This window comes from Melanostigma gelatinosum (assembly GCF_949748355.1).
Source record: "Melanostigma gelatinosum genome assembly, chromosome: 16".
Classification (NCBI taxonomy): Eukaryota; Metazoa; Chordata; class Actinopteri; order Perciformes; family Zoarcidae; genus Melanostigma; species Melanostigma gelatinosum.
The window spans coordinates 16,649,419-16,674,572 of NC_136649.1; the positions used below are offsets into that span (position 1 = coordinate 16,649,419).

The following is a 25,154-nucleotide window of genomic DNA, read 5'->3' on the forward strand; positions in this document are numbered from 1 at the left end:
CGGCTAAAAGCGACCGCACCACCGCTAAAAAGCCACAGTGTATTAATCCATCGCGCAGAGTGGTACAATCATCCGAGCCTGGGCTGTAAGGGGGGTATATTCACTTTTTCACGACTGAGGGAAACACAACGTCGGGGAGGGAAAAAAAACACTAAAACAATTGACAGTCTGGGTTTTATGTCTCCTCAAGTGTCTACGAAATGTCTACGAAGGCAGAGCAGTGTAAGTACGGCTGTGTGTGTGTGTTTTCCTGTCTTGTCATGGGGGTTTGAGCACTGGGAATGTGATTTTTGATTTAAGAAAGCGAATGAGGAGAGCTGTCTTTGGTGATGAAACCGCGGTTGCCATGGCAGGTTGCAACACGTCCTCTCACTGCAGAGTATGGCTGGAGGGCTCCGCGTATACACGGGGGTCCGCTGTGTATTTCTCTGCATGTTAAGGGAAAAACAATTGAATGGCTACATCGTCATATTATCGATTTCTTTTTTTGATTGACGTGGCTGGATGAGGCGCGTGCAAAAAAAACGAGGTGTGCTGCTGGTCTCAAGGTCGACCTGACAGATTATTTACTGCACAATATGGTGGTGTAAGATTGATCGATAATGGGGTTTGATCACACCGTCCTGATGGCGGTTCTTAATTTTCTCCTCGTTCCTCCGATTGCTTTTGAACAGGTGGAAAGCAGCCTCTGCCTCCAGACTCTATTCCATGTTACTGACTGATCTCTGCACAGTTTTAATCAGATTCTGCTCGATTTAAGTATGTAACAGGCATACAATATGGGTTTCAAACTTGGTGTTTGAGGCTTCATTTATAATTAGCTTCAAGGTGTGTGTGGCTGATGTTGTTTAGTGGTAAATATATGGAAGAATTAATCAGGCTAGTATCAAAAAACAAACAAACTGAAAACAACACATTGGCAGCTGTTACCTATATATATATATATATATATATATATATATATATATATATATATATATATATATATAAATGCATTACTGTGTTTATTCATGAAAATGTCCCTCAACATTTAAGAAGAGAGAAGCTGGTGTACGACTGTATGTTTTGCAACACAGGCTTTGACCACACATGCTCAAAGCCTGCGGCTGTTATTTTTATTTTGGGGTCTGTCATTACAGGTCAGGGAGGGAGCTAAGCACCACTGCCCAGAGTCACAGAAAATGGGTCAGCAGTCACCCACTCCAACTTCATTGGACTCTTATTTAACCAGGCAAAAAAAAAAACACAGTCATATCTTTAACAGTAACGTGAGGACGATGTTAAACTGAAGGGGTCGCTGCTGAAATGTCTGTCAGTATCATCTGCTAAGAGACGAGTAAGCCCTCTCTCGTGTCTCATGCTGACTGCATTTTCCCTGCTTGTCTTGGGACTTGAACCGGCAACCTTTTGTACATGAGCGTGTTTCTGTAAGCAATAGGTTGCTGCGCCCTCAAGGGTTTCCCGTGACCTCACTGCTGTACCAAAAAGGTCACCTGCTGAAGGCCAGAGAGCCATGAGAACACAGAGTCTTTGTTTCACTTGATAATTGGAGCATCTGCTTTACAGTACATGCATCTTAACCCAGAAACAACAACAGAAACACAGCTTTATGCCTCTTCTACCAGTTGCCTTATCTCTGTACTCAGATTCAAATGACAGTCTCGTGTTGATTTGCTTGTTACTCTGCTCTTTATTTTGTCTAGTTGCCTCTAAGATACGATACTTGCAAGAGTATCACAACCGTGTGCAGCACAATATTTATCCTGTGCCCTCCGGAACAGACATTGCAAACACACTGAAATACTTTTCCCAAACTCTGCTCAGGTAAGTACCCTGCTCTGGAGCCAACAGGTGAAGTAACAGACTGTAGACTGTGTGACATCTAGCTTCCTTCTGGATCAGACAGGTTAACTGACAGCAGGTTGACACGCTCCCTGAGAGGGATGACAGTCATATCATTACATGGCTAATATGAATTTAGTATGTGAGGGAAGTGGCCAACACTGACTGCCTTGCCTGCACTGCTTTGAAAGATAGAAGCAGATGGAGCAGATATCATCGTGTTGTTTTGAAGCAGCTGCAGATTTATTGATTCAGTGGTCGCCTGCTAAATGAACGCTTCCTTGGGACGGCCTGTTGTGTCCTTCCCAGAAGGGGGCTGTTGGAGGGCAGCTCCTCGGGCTCTGCAGTTGCAGGGTCAGCCTGCTCCCTTGGGTGCTGTAAAAGCCAGAGGAAGGAACAGCATGTGATTTCCTCCTCCAACATGGGTCAAGTAGGCAGCCATTTTGGACACATCTTATTTCACAATGTGTCACGTCCCTGTTTTTCCAGCTGGAGCTTCTTAACATAGGAAAGTAAACTGCAGTGATAGTCTTATGGTTGGTTTAATCTTACTCCCTGCTGGCATCACAGACAATATTACTGCTGTCCAAATGTATTGGCTAATTTAGAAAAAGGATGGGATTACTAAAGATTGAAGTTGTATGTCCCACTTGTATCATTATTTTCAGCTCAGGGTGCAATCTATTTGAGATTGGCAGCCGGCCTCAATTCTACACTTTATACCTCAGCCCCATAAGGATTATTCCTCTGTTGAGAGATGCTCACAGAGTGGTTACTTTGTGCTTAGCCTTTGCTGAAGGGCTGTCCGTCACCAGCAGCCACTGTGCTGTTTTAAACATGGCCTCTCGTATGTCTTTCGCACAGATGGATAATGACGGGGGCTGCAACTGTGGGAATCACTTTGATTCAAGTGACGATTTTGTCTCTGAGGGGCAGCGATTCGCTACGATGCCACTGTTAACAGTTGCATGATATTTTCCCGAAGCAGAGCCTCTTAGTCTCAGATATGCAGAACAAGTAATTCCCCCCACTATTAGAGGGGTCTGGTTTCCTCAGCGGGGACTGCAGGATTATCCATACACCTTTGCCTTCTGAAGCCCGGGGTGAAAAAAGAGAGAAGAATTAAAAAGAAAGAGAGGGAGAAAGTGGGAGTAGTGAGCCTTGAAAAGTGGAGCAGGGATGTGTCATGTTCCTGGGAAGAAAATCTGAAATGGCTAAAGGAGGTGGTTGCTGATTCATACACCAATTTTAGGTTCAGGTCAGATGTAGAACAGAAAACAAAGAAAGGTTAACATCTTCTGTTTACTGACAATTACATATGCGTCCTATAAAATGAGGCATAGTCTTTTCATATTTCTGCAAGTCAGACTGAGCTCTCTGCATCAGTGAGCCATGCTGGCTTCATGCCAAACTGTGTGTCTCTGAGAAGAATGACTGCAGGGAGCAGAAATCACATTTACTATTGTTTAGTCATGATATTCTCTAATTCTGCACATTCATGAAGTCTGATTGTTCTTTGGATTACTGCTACATAGTCAATGATTTTGTATTGACAGCGCAGGGTTTGACAGTCAATGTATGTCATGTGTCTGTATCAGTGCATTTCTACATGTGTTTTATGTGTCGTACATGTTTGTAACTTTTCGTGTTGTTTGTACGTACGTGTGTATGTATGCACATACGTGTGTCTCTTTGTGTGTAAATGTTCAGTGTATGCGTGTGAGCGTGTCTGTTGATCTCTATGTTCATTGTTCAAAATAATGATGTTTTCTATATGAGAAATTGGCAGTGAAAAAGTCATACTCTGAGATACAGTCTGTTGTTTTGAATCAGTCCTGTTTGAGTTTACGCTGTGCAATACGCAGCTTTATGAATGAATCTACGCTGACTACAATCTTACAGAGTATAACTTTGAGGGGATCATTCCGAAAATGTTACATTCTGCTGTTGACAGTATGAACTGTTAAGCGACATGCTCAACATTATGTATCTAATGTTATGTTAACCACTTTTGAAATCCCCTTTCTCACTTGCCGAGAATGCTGTAACTCTACTTTTTGAGTGACCTTTCAAAATAAAAGAAATAAATAAACAATACATCAGCAGTTATAATCTGGGCTCTCTTGATAAACCCCAATCATTGGCCTGATAGAACAGCTTAGCTCTTTAATAATGTGCAGTAAAAAGAGCAACGCTCTCTGGCCCCCCCCCTTCCCCCATCCTCACCCTAGACGCTCCACACTCAACCCAACTGGTTTTTCCTTTTGTTTTTCCTCTCTTAAATTTGAACATGTCCACCACCTTCCCCAGGGGACAGCAAACACAATTGTCCATCCTGCATTAGCTCACAAACATAATGCTACCAGTCATCTCCCCCTGAAACAACCTATTCCTTTGTCATTATAGTTTCTCCTCTACCGTAGATTAGTTGTTACATTTATTTTAGAAACCTGAATCCATATGCCTGTTGGATCTCATTATTTCTCCTGATGATACTGGTACAGTATCATAACGTATGCACACGGACATTATTTCTCTGGTGCAATAAACATGTGCTGTGACCTCGGAGCACTTGATCTAACCTCACACACATGTTTATTACTGGCTGAAGCATGTTTCAAAAGTGTCACCTCTGTATTTTCCCGAACCAATTTGGTGTCACTCCCATCCTTGACAGCCCCACTAAAGACAAGGAAATTTCTTTTTTTTCATTTCTTTTATTCCACGGCTCATTGGCCTTTTTGCATGGTAGCCTCTGACCTTGCTGATTGGAAGATGGCAGCCATCGAGGGACAGTCGTTTGCACTGTGCCTTTTTGGAGAAGTATGGGGTTGCCACTGAAAACATGCCATTTTTTATATTTTTGCTCCTTGTCACCAGATACGCATGAGATGCAGTGATCATTGCAGTTTGTGCTCATGTTTTTTTTTGTTTTCCAAGTGCAAAGATAGACAAAACGAGATAAATTGAATCAAAGTCACTCTGAACAGACAAAGCAGGGAAAAATTGCCCGTGCCTTCAGTGATACAGTCAAATAGTGAGACACTGCATCCTATGTGGGGTTTATCTGGGTTTGTTTTTTTCTATTTACGCTGTCTCTGTAGTGCCATTTCAATGTAATGTGCTGTTTTTTTGTGTCTTTGTTGTCTCTTTTTTTCCCTTGTTCCCCTCCCCTACCCTCCCTCCCCTCTCCTCCCGCCCCGGAGCAGCATTCTGTCCCGCACAGGCAGGAAGGAGAACCAGGAAGCTTCCAATTTGGCCGTGCCCATGACCATGTGTCTTTTTCCTGTGCCATTCCCACTCACCCCATCTCTAAGACCACAAGTCAGTTCCATCAACCCTTCAGTTACTCGCTCCCTCCTTTACAGCGTTCTGCGCGATGCCCCGTCAGACCGCGGGGGGCAGGGGCAGCAGAGTCGGGACGCTCAGCTCTCAGAGTACCCCTCTCTGGACTATCAGGGCCTCTATGTGACCCTCGTGACCCTGCTTGACCTGGTGCCCCTGCTGCAGCACGGTCAGCATGGTGAGTCAAGGCCCAGTGCACCACTGTTTGTCATCATCATCCCCCGAGCCGTCTGGCCTGCATGAAGCCACTGCTGCTTTTTTGGCCTCTTTTGTAACTGGAGGAGAGAAGTCCTGCTGAGGATCTTGAGGGATGCATGGGGTGATTGGGAGCACGCTGGATCCTGTCAACTTAATCGTTCATAAGCCATTGGATATACCAGACATAGGCCTTCTCTTCTGCGTATCATATTTGACTGCATGTTTGTTATGTAAAGTGGGAGAAATGTTTTACTGATGATGTCATGTGCAAAGATACAAGTTAAATGGAAAACGCACGTTGGCAAATGTAATGTTTTATTTTTTTCAATACATTTAGAATACATCTGAGAATGACTTATTTCCACACTGTTGTTTTCACGGGCTAAAGGCTGCATCACAGTCAGTGCTCTTGTTTTTCATGAATATTTTACCACTGTTAAAAAAAGCTCAAAAGCATGAAAACCCATCTTCTTGACGAGAATGCTCTACTTTTCCTGAAGGCAACTTGTACCTCAGTGGCTTTTAACGAAAGCTCACTGCCCTCAGCTAAAGTTCATATTCTAAATGTTCTCTTTTTTTTACTGTTATTGCTGTTATAATATATAAAATATGAAATGTCTGAAATTTCATGTAAATTTGCCATCTGTGGCTGCATACAGTATGTGAGTACTGTATGTACTGTTAATTGAATGAGTGTCTGTGTATCTCTCTTTGTCTTTTTTTTTTGCCTTTTCCCTTTTTCATCAGATCTGGGACAGTCCATATTTTACACAACAACATGCCTCCTGCCCTTTCTCAGTGATGATATTCTCAGCACTTTGCCCTATACTATGATCTCCACTTTAGCCACATTTCCCCCTTTCCTCCATAAAGACATCATTGAGTACCTGAGCACCTCTTTCCTCCCCATGGCTATATGTGAGTATGACCTATCATAAGACAATCTTCACAACTAATTCACTTTTCGTTATAACAAAACCGTACCTTTGTGTTGGAATAATTGGTGATTTATGTACAAAAGTCATTTCATTTATTAAATGGTATTTCATTTATAAATAAAAAAGTGAAGTCATTCTTTCTCTTGCTTGCTTGCTGTAGTGGGCTCCACTCGGAGGGAGGGGGGAGTCCCTGCCTATGTCAATCTGTCTGCCTCCTCTATGCTAATGATTGCAATGCAGTACACCACAAATCCAGGTAAACCACCATATTGGCTGCTTTCACAGCATACGCTCACATATAAATAACACTGTGGTGTTGTGTATGGCTCTCTTTTTAAGATGGCTTCTTCTTCTTTCTAGTGTATCAATGTCAATTGTTGGAGTGTCTCATGAAGCACAAACAGGAAGTGTGGAAGGTAGGCTACAGATAATGAGGTCTTTTGTGTAAAAAACAATGAAAGATTTTTTTTATAGTTTTATGTAAGTCAAACATTTACAACGTGTTGACACTATAACAACATATACTTACCATGTTTTAAAGATTATTGTCTGTAGCCCCTTATTAAAACTATATTGACTTTTTTTATGTCGTGGTTTATTTATAATGTTACCTTTTTTACATTTAATCTAATTTATTTACTTTTCATATTTAATTTTATTGTCATCAATTTTTTATAAACTGGAATTGTGCTAGATTTGTGGTGAATGTCTGTTAGATCACAATCTTCAAACAGAAATAAAACTAGACAAATAAGCAACCACCAGTTGTTATTATAAATTAAAACCTTCCTTCAGCTTCAATGTGTTCATGTATTTCACTTTGGAAACATGCACTGTATGCCTAAAAATACTATTTTCAAAATGCTGTATTACTCTCTTGAATCCTTTTTAGGGGAAAAATACTTTGACATTAGTGGAACTATGCTCATTAGCTTTCTTGCTGAGAGAGAAGATCAGTGCCACTTGGCTAGTTAGAGCAAGAGGACGGTTAGATTATTCTAAATCTTGAACAATGGACATTGGGCAACATTTAGTCTTTACAAAATGGGTATAAATAGCATATTAGAATGAAAACCTTCAACTAGTTGGCATTCGTTAGCATGCAAATACCTTCAAATATGTAATAACTGTTGGTACTGTTTAAACTGTGTGCAGGACCTTCTGTATGTCATATCTTATGGCCCATCCCAAGTAAAGCCTCCAGCTGTGCAGATGCTGTTTCATTACTGGCCCAACCTGAAGCCACCAGGAGCCATTTGTGAATATCGAGGGCTTCAGTACACAGGTAAGGTTCTCTTAGTGTCACATCTGCTGCTTGATCTGCCCTTGAACTGAAGAAAGCTCTAACACATCCCCATTCTTCTTTTCTCCTCCCCTACTGCAACTCTTCAGCCTGGAACCCCATCCACTGCCAACATATCGAATGCCACAATGCTATCAATAAACCTGCTGTCAAGGTGACTTCAGTCTTAACAAACCTGTTAAACAACCCTTAAACATTAACTATTGCATCACAGGTACATGGTTGTTGGATCCCACAACCCTTTATTACATTATTACTGTCAGAAGTTAGATTAGCATCACACTCTGCTTTCAAAAAGCTGCTTCCCTTGAGAATATCTTTGGGAAGGCACGGAGCATGTGCCACATTGCTTCGCCGAGTTCAACCGCCCGTGTCAGTGTGTTTGCCCCCGTGGTAAATAAATCAGTGCATGCCTGGGCAGCTGTGGGAGTGGGGTAATGATATCAGCTTCTATGCTACTTTACAACAGCCTCTGCTGTTGCTGCTCTGCTTTATCAGCTCCGCCTGCTTTTATTCAACTGTGCTCAAAACCGACATATAGAGGAACAGGGGCATTGCCAGATTTCAATTACCAGGAGCAGGGAGGGGGTACAGAGGGAGGGGAGCTTAATTGGAAGCCGTGACCCTGTGCAGCTCTGGTGGCATCAAGTGAGCACAGTAAATCACTGTGCTCCATCTGAACATTGAGGCCATGAGCATTGAGGTTTAGCACAGGTCCAGGCACAGGTTGCAGGAGAACAGAGTGCAACATATGCACGCAGCCATCCACGCAGAGGCGTGGGGAGACAGGTATAGCTGTCACATGACTTCTTGGGCAATACCATGATAGAGTACCGTTGGAGAGTACTATGTGAGAGGGACAAATGGAAAAGGCTTGCATTTCTCTTAGGACATTCTAATATTGTTGGCATACTGCATTTGACATACTATGTATTGGGACATACTACTTTTTTTCTGGTATAATAGTATGGTAGTATGGGTATTGGAATGTACAGGTAATGTATGATTATGTTTTATTCCACTTCAATTGGTGGCTGTGTGAAAATGACCAAACCATTAACGAGGTTTAGCTTCGAATATACCATCTTAAACTTTGTCATGAGTCTTTGGTTAACATTGGCAAAGGGATTTGTACCAATTCCAAAGAGTTATATTACTTATTTAAAAGTAATGCATGATGTTCAGTCACCCTCCACACCCGGATGGTTCTTGTACAGTCCCTAAATGGTTTTCTTTCCCTCTTGTTTGTATGAAAATAAAACATCAAAATACCAGTATGTTCATCCATATTCTAACACTACCTGTCTTACTTTGCAGATGTGTATAGATCCTACTCTTTCCGTTGCCCTGGGAGACAAGCCCCCCCCTCTTTATATATGCGAGGAGTGCAGCCAGAGGATAGCAGGGTATGCATCTGTTTCACCTCTTTTCACCATCCTCCCCCTCCTCAAATACAATGCCATTCAACACCTATACTCCGTGCCTCATTATTCATCTTTAACCCAGGGGAAATGCATCGCCATGGTTACGTACTTCCCTTGCGCTGATAATGAGATTGTCATCACGAAACCAAGCAGCCACTTGTTTGTCTTTTCTCCAGTGTTTCGCATGTAATAATTGCGTGACCCTGCAGTGTCACTTGATATTGAGCGAAGGTGTATTTGTGCCCCAGCTCTGTTAGGAAGTTAAGACTGCTGTGTTTACACTAGGTGGAATTATATACCGGCTCAGAGGAGCAGTTTGCCTGTAGGCTACATCATGCGTTGTTCATACATTTCTTTCACCTTTTCAGAGACCACGCTCAATGGCTTGTTGACGTACTCCTGCCCCAAGGTGAGCGTTCACAAACAAAGAGGTGTTTGATTGTCTCTCAGTCTGTCTTGCTCCCCACAGACAATGAGACATACAGTAAATGGGACATACATGGAATATATTCAGTATAATCTACAATATACAGGTTTTTAGCATACATATATGGGACAGAAGGTTAATATCGGTACCCATATTTGTTCCTGTACTTTGATTATGTTTATAGCTGTAGTTAAATCTGATACGCACAGTCTAGTCGTCTGAGGATATACTTAAAAAGAGGTTTCTATTGAAACGTGATTCATTTAAAAAGCTACTTCTGTTGCAAACTAATACGAATAATAACTATTAATTCAAACTTAATTTGTCTTTGCAGCAGAGATATCTGCCATTTGTCAAAAGAAGGTAAGACTCTCTCATTTGCTCATTTTTATTCTGCATGACAGCATGATGTCATCTTGAACATTATCCAATGCTTCTCCATATTTAGGAAAAATAAACCGTTGCAGTGATTTGTTGTTGCTGATTACCCTCACTCACCTTCAGCTTCACATACAAACACAAATCAAACACGTGCTTTAAATGGTTTTTATCACTCAAAACAGAAACAAATCATGGAATCCATTGTTAGTTGTGATACACAGCAAGGTCATTTATTCATGAACCTGACATGTTCTCTTCATTGAGAAGTCCGAGCCGCTCGGTAAAGACCACATCATTTCAAATGAAGCTGCTGGGGCGTGATGTTTGTTTGCTGTTGTTGAACGCACTGCTGAGGGCAAGTGCTCCCTGAGGGTTTCCAGGGAGACAGAAGTAAAACTGTGTGAGATGATCTCAGGTATATCCCCGTCAGGCTGGGCAGCCGCTGCCGCCGCCGCGTTGTCAGTGGAAACAGCTGGCCTCCATCCTGGTTTGTCCAGCAGTTTATAATCCACAGCCTCCCTTTCTGATCAGGCTTTGTCACACTCATGTTAAAAAGCCCTTTCAACTCCCAACTGGATTTACACCAGCTCAGTCATCTTCATCTGAGAATAGCTACTTATAAATACACCATGAGACCCAAGATAGAACATACTGCAAACAGCAACAGCGTCAGTAATATTAGCGAGGTGTTTTTGTTGTTGTTGAAAGCAGGGTGGGTGAGAGAAGTCATCATCAGAGGACAGCTATGTTAATTTGATAGGGTGCACTGCATCCCTCTAATGGCACAAGATTAGAGGCTGATCAGATTAGGATGGCTCTCCAGGGCCATGCCTTTTATTTTTAGAAACCTGAGACACCGTTGGGATACATAAAGACTTTTTCTATCACTCTAGATGTGGACAGATTAACATCCCTAAACAAACACACATCGGAGAGAGAGGACGATATTCAAAGTCAGAGCCGTTAGTTGCTTTTGAAGGGCCTGGAAATATGTTTATTTTTCGAGGCTTGTCATGATGCATTATTGGCTGATTTGCTGTGATGGTGGCATATTTTTATTTCATTGCCTACTGATCTCCTCCTCCTCTCTTTCATGTCTTTGTAGAACTGCAGCTCTCATGTCAGGAGGGCCGTGGTCACCTGCTTCTCGGCTGGCTGCTGTGGGCGCCATGGCAACCGGCCTGTCCGCTACTGCAAGCGTTGCCATGTCAACCACCACAGCAGCGAGGTGGGGGCTGCGGCGGAGACCCATCTGTACCAGACCTCGCCCCCCCCCATCAACACCCGGGAGTGCGGCGCGGAGGAGCTGGTGTGCACCGTGGAAGCCGTTATAAGGTACAGCCACAGTGTTTACACTCACATGTCACAGCCACAGTCACAGGGCATATGAAATGAGATTATAAATGTCTATGCCATGTCAGGATGTTTGTGTTTTCAGCTTCTTCTCCATCAACATGACTCTCTTATGTCTTCTCTCCTCCTCTCTGAATCTTATGTAATCCTCTCCATATCCATCCAGCCTTCTCAAGGAGGCCGAAATTCACGCAGAACAGCGTGAGTTTGAGATGAACAGACGTCGTCAGATGGGCCTGTCCGCCTCCCACCACTCTCTGGACAACATCGAGTTTGACAACAAGGAGGACGACCAGCACGACCAGCGGCTCCTCAGTCAGTTTGGCATCTGGTTCCTGGTGTGTAATCAATAACAGGGAGTCGTGAGATAACGATGTGTACAGTGCACGGCCTGTTATCACTACCTCGCTAAATTTATGGTTATCTGACTGATTAGTTTACATCTCTGACATCTGCAGGTGAGCCTGTGCACACCTAATGAAAACACACCGACAGAGAGTCTGGCTCGGCTGGTCAGCATGATCTTCCAGTGGTTTCACTCCACCGCCTACATGATGGACGATGAGGTCGGAAGCCTGGTGGAGAAGCTAAAGCCTCAGTTTGTCACCAAGTGGCTAAAGACAGTGTGTGAAGTGCGATTTGACGTCATGGTCATGTGTCTGCTGCCCAAGCCTGTTGAGTTTGCCAGGGTAAGATCGATTATAGAGGATGTGCAGGGTGCTGATGAGGGTGGAAAAAGGTTATATTCAGAAAGCACAACTAACATGAACATTACAACTGCAAATATCCAGCCAATGCACATCCAAACTTCTGTTTATCTCAGCCATTTTTAATGAATTTCATTCAATCATCATGTCACCGAGAGCTGAGATTTATTAAAATGATGAAGGGGAAGATCATCATCTCTTGGCTATGTCTGATCTAAGCCCGTCCGTTCACGCTTCTTCCCAGGTGGGAGGTTACTGGGACAAGTCATGTAACACAGTGACCCAGCTGAAGGAGGGCCTGAACCGCATCCTGTGTCTGATACCTTACAATGTCATCAGTCAGCCACTGTGGGAGTGCTTTATGCCTGAGTGGCTGGAGTCCATCCGCACCGAGGTGCCCGACCACCAGCTCAAAGAGTTCCGGGAAGTGCTCAGGTACATCCTCAACCTCAGTGTTTGCAAATTGTAGCTGTTATTCTTAAAGACATTTGTTATTTCAAATAAGCATGGGTGAGGGTGATACAATATTTCCTCATGAGTTACTTGTATTTTTCTTATTCCTGGATATGACTGGCCAAATGCACACAACATGACATGCCGTCAAGATATTTGCAGTGCAGCTATATAATACACTCTGATAGCGGATATGTTTTTTTCGTTGTCCAAACATGAAAGATGAATGATTGGTGTCATTCCACAGAATCAGAGAAAGAAGTCCCTTATCCAAAAATGCTACTTTCGACCTCAATGGTCTATAAAGCCCATTACTGGCTTTAACAGCGCGGGAAATCTCTGACTAAAGAGGCGGTGTCTTCCACCTATGCATCATTCTAGAAAATGTCTGCATAAAGGGAATCACTCGCTGACGGAGAGCTAAAACACAGGCAGCGTGTGGACCATACAGCTTTAAAAATGAAGCTGAACTGAACTGAAACTCACTGATTGTGAAACAGTATATCCAAGGAAGATAACATTGTGCTCTGCCTTCTGCTTACAGTAAGATGTTTGATATTGAGCTGTGCCCCCTGCCCTTCTCCATGGAAGAAATGTTTGGCTTCATCAGCTGCAGATTCTCTGGCTACCCAGCATCTGTGCAAGAGCAGGCTCTGCTGTGGCTGCATGTAAGCAAGCATAAACACACACACACACACACACACACACTGCATCATGTCCAGTTCACAGCCTACGGTTCTGTCAACAGTGCGTGTGAATTGAACAGGTTATCATAGAGTGAGAGTCTAGGCAGGGGCCCTGCTGAATATGGATCTGGGTCACCGAATGAGACTGAGAGAGATCGGAGGGATTTTGCTTTTCATCCCATATGCACTCACAGCTTGCTGCCCTGTACACATGGATCAATTTCAAGTCTTCTGTCGCAACCGTGATCAAGAGATGCTTTGATTTACCCTCATTCAATAGGTCACATTCAAGAAGTGATGAAAAATTTGACTCTGTAAATCTTAGATCCATATCTCTGCTTTAGTAACTTTACAGATTATAGTTTTTATACCCTTAAGAATTCTTCTTAAGCTAAATAAACGATTTCGAAATCTTCTTGGTTCAGGTGGAAAATGTATTGTTGAAAAGCGGAAAACAGCCGTTTTTCTGAGCTCATGAAAAGTGTATTCAGTTTATAAAACTTAAGGAAAGGATCTGAACACGTCTTACACCACGGCAGATATTTTAGCACTGGAAATAATATCAAAACTGTCCGCATAATATATGTAAAAATATTTATTTGCAACCAGTGTGAACGGACCCTTTACTTTTTTGTGTGTGTCTTGATTGGACGCAGGTGCTGTCAGAGCTGGACATTGTGGTGCCTCTTCAGCTGCTGATCGGTATGTTCTCTGATGGTGTGAACTCTTTGAAAGAGCTGGCCAATCAGAGGAAGGCACGCACCTCAGATCTGACTGGCAACACTGGGGCTCGCAGGGTGAGGGAGACAGCTGGGCCGAAACTATTCCGTAAAAAATAAAAGATATAATAATAATAAGAAACAAAAACATACATAAGCAGCATGGCAGATTAAAATCTGATTTAAATAGGTGAGTTTTAAGTGCTGGGGGAGAGATTTACAGAGGGAGGGGGCAGCAATAGAGAAGGCCCTGAACCCTGTGAGGGTTCAAACTCATTTTCATTTATTTTAGTTAGTTTAGCTGCAGACTCAGTTATAAGCCAGGATTTATAGTATATTTAAAAAAAACACTTCACTCAACTCAAAACATCACGAGAAACATCACGTGTGTGAGAGCTTTGTTTTGGGCTATTTTTGTGTCAGATACCTCTTTAGGATTGTGACACATTTCTATTCTTCTTTGCTTCTATTTTATACCATTCATTGGGTTGGACTGTGTGTTGCCATGGTAACTGCCAATGTCTAAATATAGCTTCCTTAAAGGGCTTAATTGAACTTGACTGTGATGCAGATCTATCATTGAAATTTATGGCTTATGAATGACTGGGGGAACGTTGGAGATTAAAAGACTGTCAGAGGCATAAATGGTTTGAGTTTCAAGTGAAACACATACAACTTTACTTTAGCGATGTGCTCTTTGCCTGTAGGTGAGCGTGGTGTCAGATCCAGGACGCCGTGGGCAGCACAACATCCTCAGTCCGTTCCCCAGCCCCTTCAGGAGCCCGTTCCGCAGCCCCCTGCGCTGCAGCCCCTTTAAAAACCTGGGTCACGCCACCGGCCACTGCGCTCTGGATCTGGACTGTGACGATGATGACATGAACCTCGGCTGCTTCATCCTCATGTTCGACCTCATCCTAAAGCAGGTAACCACACAGAAATAAGAATAATCATATTCCTAGAGGGACTACTCTAAAAATATGATCATTATTTATTGTTAATATTTGAATGGGAGTAAAACGTCTTTTTACAAGCAGTATCTTATTGTATTACTAAATATCTGCCGAGGATGAACACCCAAGTGTACAGTCTAAAAACAATTTGTCTTCTTGTTCATTCATACAGAGAATAATGACAACAATGCCCACAGGTGGGATCTTGAGATTTGTGTGCGGTGCTCTACTTTTTCTTCCCCTGTTTTTACGGTCGTATTCCCTGCTGTCCCAGATGGAGCTCCAGGATGACGGTGTGATGCTGGGTCTAGACAGCAGCCTGGGGAAGGACATCGTGGGCATCGTCAACAACGTCTTCCAGGCGCCATGGGGGGGCTCACACACCTGCCAGAAGGATGAGAAGGCCCTGGAGTGCAGCCTGTGTCAATCCAGTATCCTGTGCTACCAGCTGGGCTGTGAGCTCCTGGAGAGGCTGACCCCCCGAGAGGAAATTCACCTTGTGGTGAGACACAGCATGAATTAGTTTGCATCTAACATAAATGAACCTTCGAAATGAATGCTATGCTAAGTGTTTGATTTCCTCTGCAGGAACCTACAGACACTTTGGAGGAAACCTTGCTCCTGGGTCAGCCAGATTTCTCCCTTGGTGCAGGGAATGGAAACGTGGAAGGAGACAACCCAAGCGGCGCGCACACTGACAACCCTACGAACCATTCTCCTGATAACCCAAGTGTGTATCAGTTCTGTGCGCAATGTTGAAAATCATTAAATGTGTCAGTCATAACTAAATATCATTGTATTAATTGTTAACTGCCAGAAGATTGCCATTAATATTTAAAGGAATCATTTACCATTTTGAGAAATATACTTATTTGTCGTAGCTAAGCTGCTAGCTGTAGCTTTGTATTTAAAGGAATAGTTCAACACATGTTTATTTATTGAGCGTTAGATGAGAAGATAGATGCCAAACTCATGTTTAGGGTGACCGTGGCTATCTCCACTCGTCGCATGTCAATGTGTCCTTGAGCAAAACACTTAACCCCAAATTGCTCCCGTAGCTGTGCCTATGGTGTATAGATAGATACTGAATTGTAAGTCGCTTCGGATAAAAGCGTGTGCTAAATGACTGTAATGTAATGTTTGCACTGTAAATATGAAGCTACCTCTAGTAGCTAGCAGGGAATAGCTAGCCAGGCTCCACCTATAAAACTATCACTCATTAACACCATATATCTTGTTTGTTTAAGCTGTATAGAAACTGAAGTAAAAAGCATTCACAGGGGTTTTTCTACCTGACTCTTTCTCGGCCAGGTGGAGTGAGAATCTTGAAACAATGGAACAATGGAAACGTACCTCCCCCGGCCAAGAAATAGCCGTTTCCTCCTGTTTCCATTCATTATGCTAAGCTAAGCCAACTGACTTCAACCACGTCTGCTCTGTTATAGTGCATGTAAGTAATGAGAAAGTTTAGTTGTTTCTAACACTACCCTCTTCCCTCCAGCCATGAAGAATAACTCTGATAAGAAGTTCTCCTACCAGCAGCTCCCTGTGTCTTTGAAGCTCATATACACCGTTCTGCAGGTACTTGTATATTTAAGGCTGGCATCAAGAGTTTTTCTGTGATTTATTTTAGTGTGGAACACTTTGAGTCACACATCTCTTCCGTATTCAGGAAATGTCCAAGTTTGAGGAGCCTGACATCTTGTTCAACATGCTGAACTGTCTGAAGATCCTGTGTCTCCATGGAGAGTGTTTGTACCTTGCCCGCAAGGACCACCCCCTGTTTCTGGCCCACATCCAGGAAAAGATGCTCATACCGCGGTGTGTGCTGACAGTTACTTCAATCAACTTTCTTATGAAATTGTTGTATTTAACCAACTCCTTGACAGCAATGTGTGTGTGTGGTTGTGGGTCTAAATTGGTGTTCTTTGTTTCAGTCTGTGGTCCATGTTGAAGTCAGAGTTCTGCCAGCTGGCCTCCCTGGCTGTGCCTCAGCTTCTCCACGCCCTGTCTCTGTCGCATGGGGCGGACATCTTTTGGAACCTCATCAACACAAACTTTAACAGCAAAGACTGGAAAATACGATTTGAAGCAGGTGGGTGATATATCGGCTTATGGTGTAAAATCACACATGTAGTGTATCTGATCTCTGCCGTTGCTTCTCAAGATGGTTTGAGAGTATCACACCGCCTCATCATGATGTGACTAAACCGGTCATATTTGGTTTTATTTAATTATTTTGTAAGCAAAGTGGTTTATGAACCATTAGATGAATACCCCCAGTCTGCTTATATAATGTGCTGCCAAAACCACTGCCTGCCCACATCTCCTCCTTCTGTTGTCATGGTTACCGTGTGGCTCAAACAGGCGGGACAGAGGACTTGTGGGATTGATTGAAGGTTTTTTGTCTCCTCGTGATTGGCAGAGAGGAGCTGTAAGACCTTGAGACAGAGGCAGAGGACTCAATGCATGAATACAGGGAAACAGGAGAACAATTGAATTGACAATAGCCCCAAACATACGGGAGACATGAGAAGGTGTAATTCGCTTATATATTTGTATATAAATATCCAAGAAAATAGTCAAATAAATTCAGTCATTCATCAACTGGTCAAATTATGCATCATGACGGGTTCAAATGCTGATGGTCTATATATCATGACCACATGCTCTAACATTGTTACACCCTCTTATTAGCAGTGTTGAAACAGATATAACTGTTGCCATAAGTCATACATATATATATATATAAATATATATATATATTTATATAAAACCTTTAATGACCAACAGGCAATGTGGTGCAGCTCTGGGATTTGTCTTAACTTCCACACTGACACCTAGTGGTCAACACTGGGTACTATCCATCAGCCCAGAGTAGGGGGAAATTTATGGATTTCAGAATAAATATATATGTAGCGTCTGTTTTGTGATTTCAATCTAAGTGAGTCATGATAAGTAACACCAATGATTACTGGAAGGATCATTTTTTACTGATTGAAAAATTAATTCTACACACGGGATGCAGGAGATTATGATCTGAATTTATGAGCATTATAATATAGAAATATATTCTATTCCATTTTTACACTTGCACCCATAGAGAAATTGGAAAATTTGACTTTTTACCTATTTTTATACATTTTGCATGTCAAACATGCAGATACAGATATTATGTTATTCAAACAGATTGCAGATTTTATATTAATATAATTTATTACGACATTTCTCAGTTAGTTAACAAACAATTCATTTTGATACATCCATGCATTATGTAAAGCAAAATATGACTTTGAAATAGTAGCTCAGTAATACATTAACTTAACTTCATCAATGAGCTAATTGCTGATTCTCATAGGTAATTATGGCTTATGTAATTATGGTTCCTGTCCACTTTATATTCTCATGAAAATTCCCAGTGGAGAAGGTAGCGGTGCTGTGTCGGTTCCTGGACATCGGAGCGGTGACGAAAAACCACTTGCTGAAGTATTCCCTGGCCCACGCTTTCTGCTGCTTCCTGGCCTCTGTGGAGGACGTCAACCCAGCCGTGGCCACCCGAGCCAGACTGCTGCTGGACACCATCAAGAGGCCAGCCCTGCAGGTTGTTAGGCCCCAATTAAAGCCAGATGCTTATTGGATTTAAATGCTGCATCATATGTGTATGTCCCGCTGTACATTTACATGTGTGTGTTGTTTATTATACAGGGGTTATGCCTGTGCCTGGATTTCCAGTTTGACACTGTTGTGAGGGATCGGCCTATTATCCTCAGCAAGCTCCTGCTGCTGCACTTCCTGAAGAAAGACATTCCTGCGCTGAGCTGGGAGTTCTTTGTCAACCGTTTTGAAACATTATCTCTGGAGGCTCAATTACACCTGGACTGCAACAAGGAGTTCCCTTTCCCGACTAGTACGTAGCTGCTATGTCCTCATTCAGACTTTTTACAGCTGCTCCACCTGCTCTGCACTTTTCTTGACAGCCTATTTATTGTAACATAAACATGACAGCCTAATAGTGCTTCATATTATAATCTTTGTTTTGACAGCCATCACAGCGGTGCGAACCAATGTAGCCAACCTCAGTGATGCAGCAATGTGGAAAATACGACGCGCCCGCTTTGCCAGGAACCAGCAGAAGAGTGTGCGTTCCCTCCGTGACAGTGTGAAGGGAGGCCCAACAGAGTCTAAACGGGCATTTTCACTCCCTGAGTCACTGAGCAACCGAATTCGTGAGTAGCACAGATCAGTCTATCAAGTTGAATCTGAACCTTTGTCACTTTCATTCAGTCTGTGGTCGAACAGTGTTTGCAACTGCCTTAAGTGCCTCACAGGTGCTTTGTTCGACTTGAAATTACAGGTTCAATCCGTGACTTTATCTAAAGTCAATTCATTATCGCTTAGTATGAAAAGACGCACCTGACGCTGTCGGCATCGTCCTAATGTGATCACGGCACATTTCCTATTCTTTGTGGGTGAAATTAAATGCTTAATTGCAAATACTATTTGACCAAATTTGACCCATTTTCTTAATATTTCTCTGCTCACTTCTTTGTTCCCAATGTTCATCACACTTCAATATCTAAATATTGCTTTGTTTAATAAAGGAGGAACTCCCACCCATGTCATTCATTTTCTCTTTGGCTCTGCACAGAAAGCTCTCTTTTGGAGTCTTTGGGAGATTCTACTTGTGTTGGCTGAGATTTCACATTTGTGATTTGACCTGATTCTTCAAAACACTCGGATTTCACACTGTTCCGAGGCCATACAGTGTGTTTTTCTTTGTGTTTTTTTTTTTATGTGTTTGTGTGTGCACATGTGTTGGGTGACCATGAAGCTCACACATGTGTCCTGTACTACCTCCCCTGTACATTCTCCTGAATTGTGTTCTTCGTATGTGGTTTTTAGCTCTAAGGCTTACGAGGCAAGAGCACTCTGCCCCGACACTGGGAGATATGATAGAGAAAGTCCTGCCAGGTAAATAACAACCTAAATCTGAAACATTAGTTTTCATAATCACATTATATTGGAGGAGAATGCCGAATGATTATCAATAACGCAGCTGTGAAATTATGACAGAACATATGAAAAAGCAACGTTTGCTCTATGGGGACAGTCACTGTTTTTTCATTCTGTTCACACACATTTTGACACGGGGTGCATATAAATTAAATTGACTTGAGATATCATAAAGTTGCAACACTCTTGCTAACAGTTAGCTGGTCTTGTTTGTGTTTACCCTGTTTACATATTCCATAAACACATTGCACTGATGCATGTGTATTGCATGATGATGTCTCTGCCTGTCTTGACAGAGAAGTGGACAGGATGAGTTGACTCCTCTGTGTTGTTACCCCGCCGCTCCTGCACCCTTCCCTCTGCCCATCTTTTCCTCTGTCTGCAGCACGTTTAACCCTGACACTTCAGCCCCTCTCGTAGGCCAGACCCCGTCTCCCGAGGACGACACCGTCATCAGAGACCTGCTTCCTGAGGACGCGGGCATCGACCACCAGACGGTTCACCAGCTCATCATGGTGCTCATGAAATTCATGGCTAAGGACCAGAGCAGCGCCGAGGCCGACATCGGCAGTGCCAAGGCCTTCAACACAGTGAAGCGTCACCTGTACGTGCTGCTGGGCTACGACCAACAGGAGGGCTGCTTCATGATTGCGCCTCAGAAGATGCGCACCTCTACCTGCTTCAACGCCTTCATCGCTGGCATCGCACAAGTGATTGACATAAAACCTTTTATCATTTGTTTTGGTATTCTGTAACTGCAGCTAGAGATTACTTTTGTGAAGAATATGACAGTATAACATGAATGCTGAGGAATTTAACTGGTGTCTCTTTCAGGTGATGGACTACAATATTGGTTTGGGGAAGCAGCTGCTCCCCCTGGTGGTCCAGGTGTTGAAGTACTGCACGTGTCCCCAGCTGAGACACTATTTTCAGCAGCCGCCTCGATGCTCTCTCTGGGCCTTGAGGCCAAACATCAGACAGATGTGGCTCAAAGCCCTGCTAGTTATCCTCTATAAGGTATTATTACTGCATGTTAATGGGATTTACGTGAATGGATTATTCTTTCAGTTTACTCGTTGATATGTTTTTTTCACGTCTAAGCCTCTTGCTGTTACATATTTTCTTGCTTACCAGCTTATAATATATTTCTATCCATCTAAGTACCCTTACAGAGACATGGACGGGAGTAAAGTGGTCCTCCATCTGATCCACATCACCATCAACACACTGAATGCCCAGTATCACAGCTGCCGTCCCCACGCTACAGCAGGACCACTCTACAGCGACAACTCCAACATGAGCCGCTACAGCGAGAAAGAAAAAGGTGAATCAAATGAAAGTATGTTTTTTATATCAACACCAGACTTCTAAAACACATAGTCTGCTGAACATTTTTTGGAATTGTTGATTTGAGGTGGAACGCTCTTCTTACGAAGGATATTATTTATGACTGCAAATTAGGGGAACAATTTAAAAGAAAACACTTCTGTGCAGGTTATAATGGGATTAAATGACAGTCTTCCCTGTTTGTTTGCCTCTAAAATACAGCACTGATGTAAAAAAAATCTTTTCTCCATCTTAGAAGAGGACAGTGTATTCGATGAGTCAGACGTCCATGACACGCCGACTGGTGCTGCTAACAAGGAGTCACAGACCTTCTTTGCCCGCCTGAAGAGGATTGGCGGTGGCAAGTCTGTGAAGTACCAGCCGGTAGAGCTCAATGCCAAGAAAAGTAAGAAGCAGAGGCTTTCAGAGTCAAACATATAGCAGAACATGTTTCCGAGAGGAGAGTCTCACTTTATCTGAGTTTTATTTTTGTGTATCAGGTGAAATTGAGCTGTCAGAGTATCGTGAAGCCAGCGCCCTTCAGGACAGCATTCTGCACTGTGTGAGGGAGGAAAGCACCAGGAAGAAGCGGCTGCAGGCCATGCACAAACAGAAGTCTCTGGACATGTCCAACACTGACTCCATCCTCTTCAATCTGGACGAACACAGACGTAAATCCTGCATTGATCGCTGTAACATGCAGGCGCCCACGGTGGACCTGCCTCCATCCTCAGCCACGACGCATGGCAAGCATCATGGCAAAGGATCATCCGATGGCTCTTCGGTTCGGGTGGAGGGCGGTGATGCCGTGGACCGGCGGGGTTCCAAGCCTGTCATCCCAGAGGTTCGCCTCAGCTGCATGGAAACCTTTGAGGACAAGTTGGACCTGAGCTCGCTTGGAGGATCAGCTCAGGGGAAGGAGGACGAAGACCTCATTGACCTCTCCTCTGACTGCACCTCCATTCCAGAAAAACACTCACTGCTCTCCATGTCCGACAACGACTCCTTGGTGTTTGAACAGTTGCCTCCTCTGAGGATCGTAGAGAGCGATGAGGAGTTTGACCTTACCGCCATCATAGCCTCCAAGTTCAACGGGAGTCCGAAGTTCTCTGCGTCCCCTGCTACCAGCAAGACTTTGCGACTGTCTCCTGTGGTGCAGGTGAGCGTAGAGGATTGCTCGAGTGACGTTAAGACCGCAGACCTGCTGGTGGGATTGGGAGGCTCAGAGCAACCATTTGAAGCAAAGAAGCCAAACCGCATGACTCCCAGCGCCTCTATGGATCTTCCTGACCGAGTGGAAAATGTCTGCCATGACAGCCCGATGACCCTGAAGCAGAAGAGAGACCTGCTGAGAAAGACAGCACATGTCCCTGACACCTCCCTTGACGACATGTGCGATGAGGTAAAGACCGGGATTGTACCAGGCACCAGTCCCTCTCGTCGGACAACCTTCTTGGACATCCCAGAAGACAAGGCGGAGCCTCTGTCCTCGCCAGAAAAAAGCAAGAGTGGTAGCAACGATGAAGAAGAGGACGGGGATGATGAAGAGGACGACAACATGGGTGATGAAGTGGACAGTGACCAAAAACCTGACAATGCAGACGACAATGATGAGACAGAGTTTAAAATCCAGATTGTTCCTCGACAACGGAAGCAGAGGAAGATCGCGGTTAGTGCCATCCAGAGGGAATACCTGGACATCACGTTCAACATGTTCGACAAGCTGGGTGGTGAGCAGACCACAGAAACCGGTAAGAAGGAAGGTTGGATAAAGATAATTGTTATTTTCAATCATCACTTTTCGTAACGGCAACCATTTAACCTGAAATAGTTTAAACTAAACTTAAAGGACCATACCAGCGATGTTTTCTTCAAGTTTAAGCCTGTTTACTACAAATCATCTGGACTTTAGGTCAGAGTTAACCCTTTTACAAACAATGCTGATGTCTTTTAGAATTGATTTCTTCCATGGTTACAGGCAGCCTGTGGTTACATATTTCATTACAATAAAATGATCAACTAGAGACTCTGAAAACATCACTTACAGATCACATCAGGGCCTCACTCCAGACTTCATCACTGACTCACAGCTCATGTTCCGAACTGATTTCCCCATCAATCTGCACTTCATTTTCATTGCCACATAATGACAATGTTGACTAAAATGAATACAGGCTTAATGTTCGCTGTGATGGATAGCACAATTCAGCCAAAGACTACTGATAGATTGTCACACCATATTCCAAATAAAATGGAAGCCAATGGCAGTGATAGTAAGCATCCCACAATGGACAGTTTATACGTAAAGGATACATGAATTTTGCATCGAGATGAATATTGCCGAGACATGGGTATGCTTCTTGAATCTTTTCTAATATATGTGTACTCTGAACATCTGTAAGCTATCATATCTGTATTTAACCATCCACTCCAGCTGTGCAGTGTCCTGTTGTTTGTTTCTATGCATGTGTTCGCTCCTCCTTTCCTTTCATCCTAAAGCTTCAGAGCTTTAGAGCAAAACCAAAGACCAAACTGCAAACTGTGATTTTCTAAATTTGAAACTGGTGGTGCGGGAAACCAAACACTAAACTTCACATAAGAGACCGTTATTAAATTGCTACTGAATCAACTTTAACTTTAATCTCCTAATCGTTGCAAAAGTAGTGCTTATTACTACTGAATGTCCATATCTTAGTAGCTTATTGGTAGAAAATGGCATAAACTCTGATGCCAACGCCCCGCCCATTATTTACCCATATTGCCTTGCAGATCACAAAGTTCTGTCTACATTGGAAAAGCCACGAGAATCTGCCTCAGCCCCAACGCTCGAAGCTGCTATGCCTGAAACAAGCCACCGCTCTTCAGTGTCAAGTAGGATCCGAATACTTTGCTTCTTAGTCCCCAAATAAACCTCATTCAATTTGACTGCTGTGGCATCATTATGAGGGCCATAATTGTCCATATTTAGATTGTTTAAGTGCCATCTCTTATATAGCCTGTACAGACAACAATCGTTTTGCAAATTATCTTCATATTGGAGCCGGAAATATCCAATAAAATCACATAATATTGTTAGACATCTTATCATAAAGCCATTCAAATCCCTGAGATAAATGCAGAAAAATATGTTTTAGAAATTCTTTTTTTCAAAATAACTTCACTCAGAAGTATTTTTTTAATGTTGTAGTCCCTGAAGCACACGAAGTGCTTGACTTAATTTAGTCCTCATGACATTTAAAAATCACATTGATAGTCTCTTTTCATGTGTGTCTTACCTATTTCTTTGTAACCACACACGCTTGATGTCGAGCTGAAACGGTGGAAGTAGGTACTTCACCCCGGGTATCGTTTTTGTGTCTGACCTTTAGCTCAAGTGAAGCGAGGCTCTCTGGGAGCTCTGACCATGAGCCAGCTAATGAAGAGACAGCTGGAACACCAATCCAGTGCGCCACACAACATCAGCATCTGGGACACGGGTCAGTCACTTAAGACTTTTCTTTATCCCGTAATGACCCCTTGAGCAGACATATGGACATACAGTAGTAACATATTGTATCTACAGAAATCAAATAAAGTAAATATTCCTAATTGACCTCATTCAGCATCTAATAACTGACTCTTACCAAAAGCCTTGTGTTCTTCGTTTTAATCACTGATATTCTTCATTTTCTGCAGGGCCAACAAAGACCAGTCTGCTCTCTGCACCAAGCACAGTCAGCATGTTTGTCCCTGCGCCTGAAGAGTTCATTGATGAGCAGCCTACCACGATGTCTGACAGGTGAATCAATCAATCAATCAGCAGCTGTACATGTCTTAAAACAGGTTATCATAATGCTTAGACTGGCCTGGGTCCTTTCCATGCGATGCCCCAGGTGTCGGGACTGTGCAGCCGTGCTGGAGGAGTACGACGAGGAGACTCTCGGCCTAGCAGTGGTGGTTCTCTCCATGTTCATCCACCTCAGCCCTGATTTGGCTGCGCCAATGCTCCTTGACATCATGCAGTCTGTGGGCAGGTACAGCTGCTGCTGCAATCTACATCCACACAGCACTTCACCTTTAAATGAAGTTTCATAACTCACACTCAGAACT

At 43.2% G+C, this 25,154-nt stretch overlaps 1 protein-coding gene across 1 annotated transcript in view; it reads left to right on the plus strand.

The window, feature by feature from the left end:
* Nucleotides 1-200: 200 nt before the first annotated feature.
* Nucleotides 201-25,154, plus strand: part of unc79 (unc-79 homolog, NALCN channel complex subunit) — a gene marked incomplete at its 5' end in the record, with an annotated part of 30,654 nt that continues 5,700 nt past the window's right edge. The window contains 37 exon segments of the mRNA XM_079285992.1: nucleotides 201-222; nucleotides 1,704-1,824; nucleotides 5,052-5,365; nucleotides 6,133-6,303; nucleotides 6,484-6,579; nucleotides 6,684-6,739; nucleotides 7,479-7,608; nucleotides 7,716-7,780; nucleotides 8,944-9,032; nucleotides 9,419-9,459; nucleotides 9,812-9,840; nucleotides 10,964-11,193; nucleotides 11,378-11,549; nucleotides 11,670-11,900; nucleotides 12,163-12,353; nucleotides 12,916-13,039; nucleotides 13,714-13,854; nucleotides 14,484-14,699; nucleotides 15,001-15,228; nucleotides 15,315-15,456; nucleotides 16,228-16,307; nucleotides 16,399-16,547; nucleotides 16,664-16,821; nucleotides 18,146-18,327; nucleotides 18,432-18,633; nucleotides 18,770-18,952; nucleotides 19,629-19,697; nucleotides 20,036-20,049; nucleotides 20,051-20,449; nucleotides 20,574-20,756; nucleotides 20,901-21,063; nucleotides 21,322-21,471; nucleotides 21,566-22,816; nucleotides 23,835-23,936; nucleotides 24,434-24,541; nucleotides 24,741-24,843; nucleotides 24,938-25,078. Coding sequence (XP_079142118.1) covers nucleotides 201-222; nucleotides 1,704-1,824; nucleotides 5,052-5,365; nucleotides 6,133-6,303; nucleotides 6,484-6,579; nucleotides 6,684-6,739; nucleotides 7,479-7,608; nucleotides 7,716-7,780; nucleotides 8,944-9,032; nucleotides 9,419-9,459; nucleotides 9,812-9,840; nucleotides 10,964-11,193; nucleotides 11,378-11,549; nucleotides 11,670-11,900; nucleotides 12,163-12,353; nucleotides 12,916-13,039; nucleotides 13,714-13,854; nucleotides 14,484-14,699; nucleotides 15,001-15,228; nucleotides 15,315-15,456; nucleotides 16,228-16,307; nucleotides 16,399-16,547; nucleotides 16,664-16,821; nucleotides 18,146-18,327; nucleotides 18,432-18,633; nucleotides 18,770-18,952; nucleotides 19,629-19,697; nucleotides 20,036-20,049; nucleotides 20,051-20,449; nucleotides 20,574-20,756; nucleotides 20,901-21,063; nucleotides 21,322-21,471; nucleotides 21,566-22,816; nucleotides 23,835-23,936; nucleotides 24,434-24,541; nucleotides 24,741-24,843; nucleotides 24,938-25,078 — 6,446 coding nt within the window.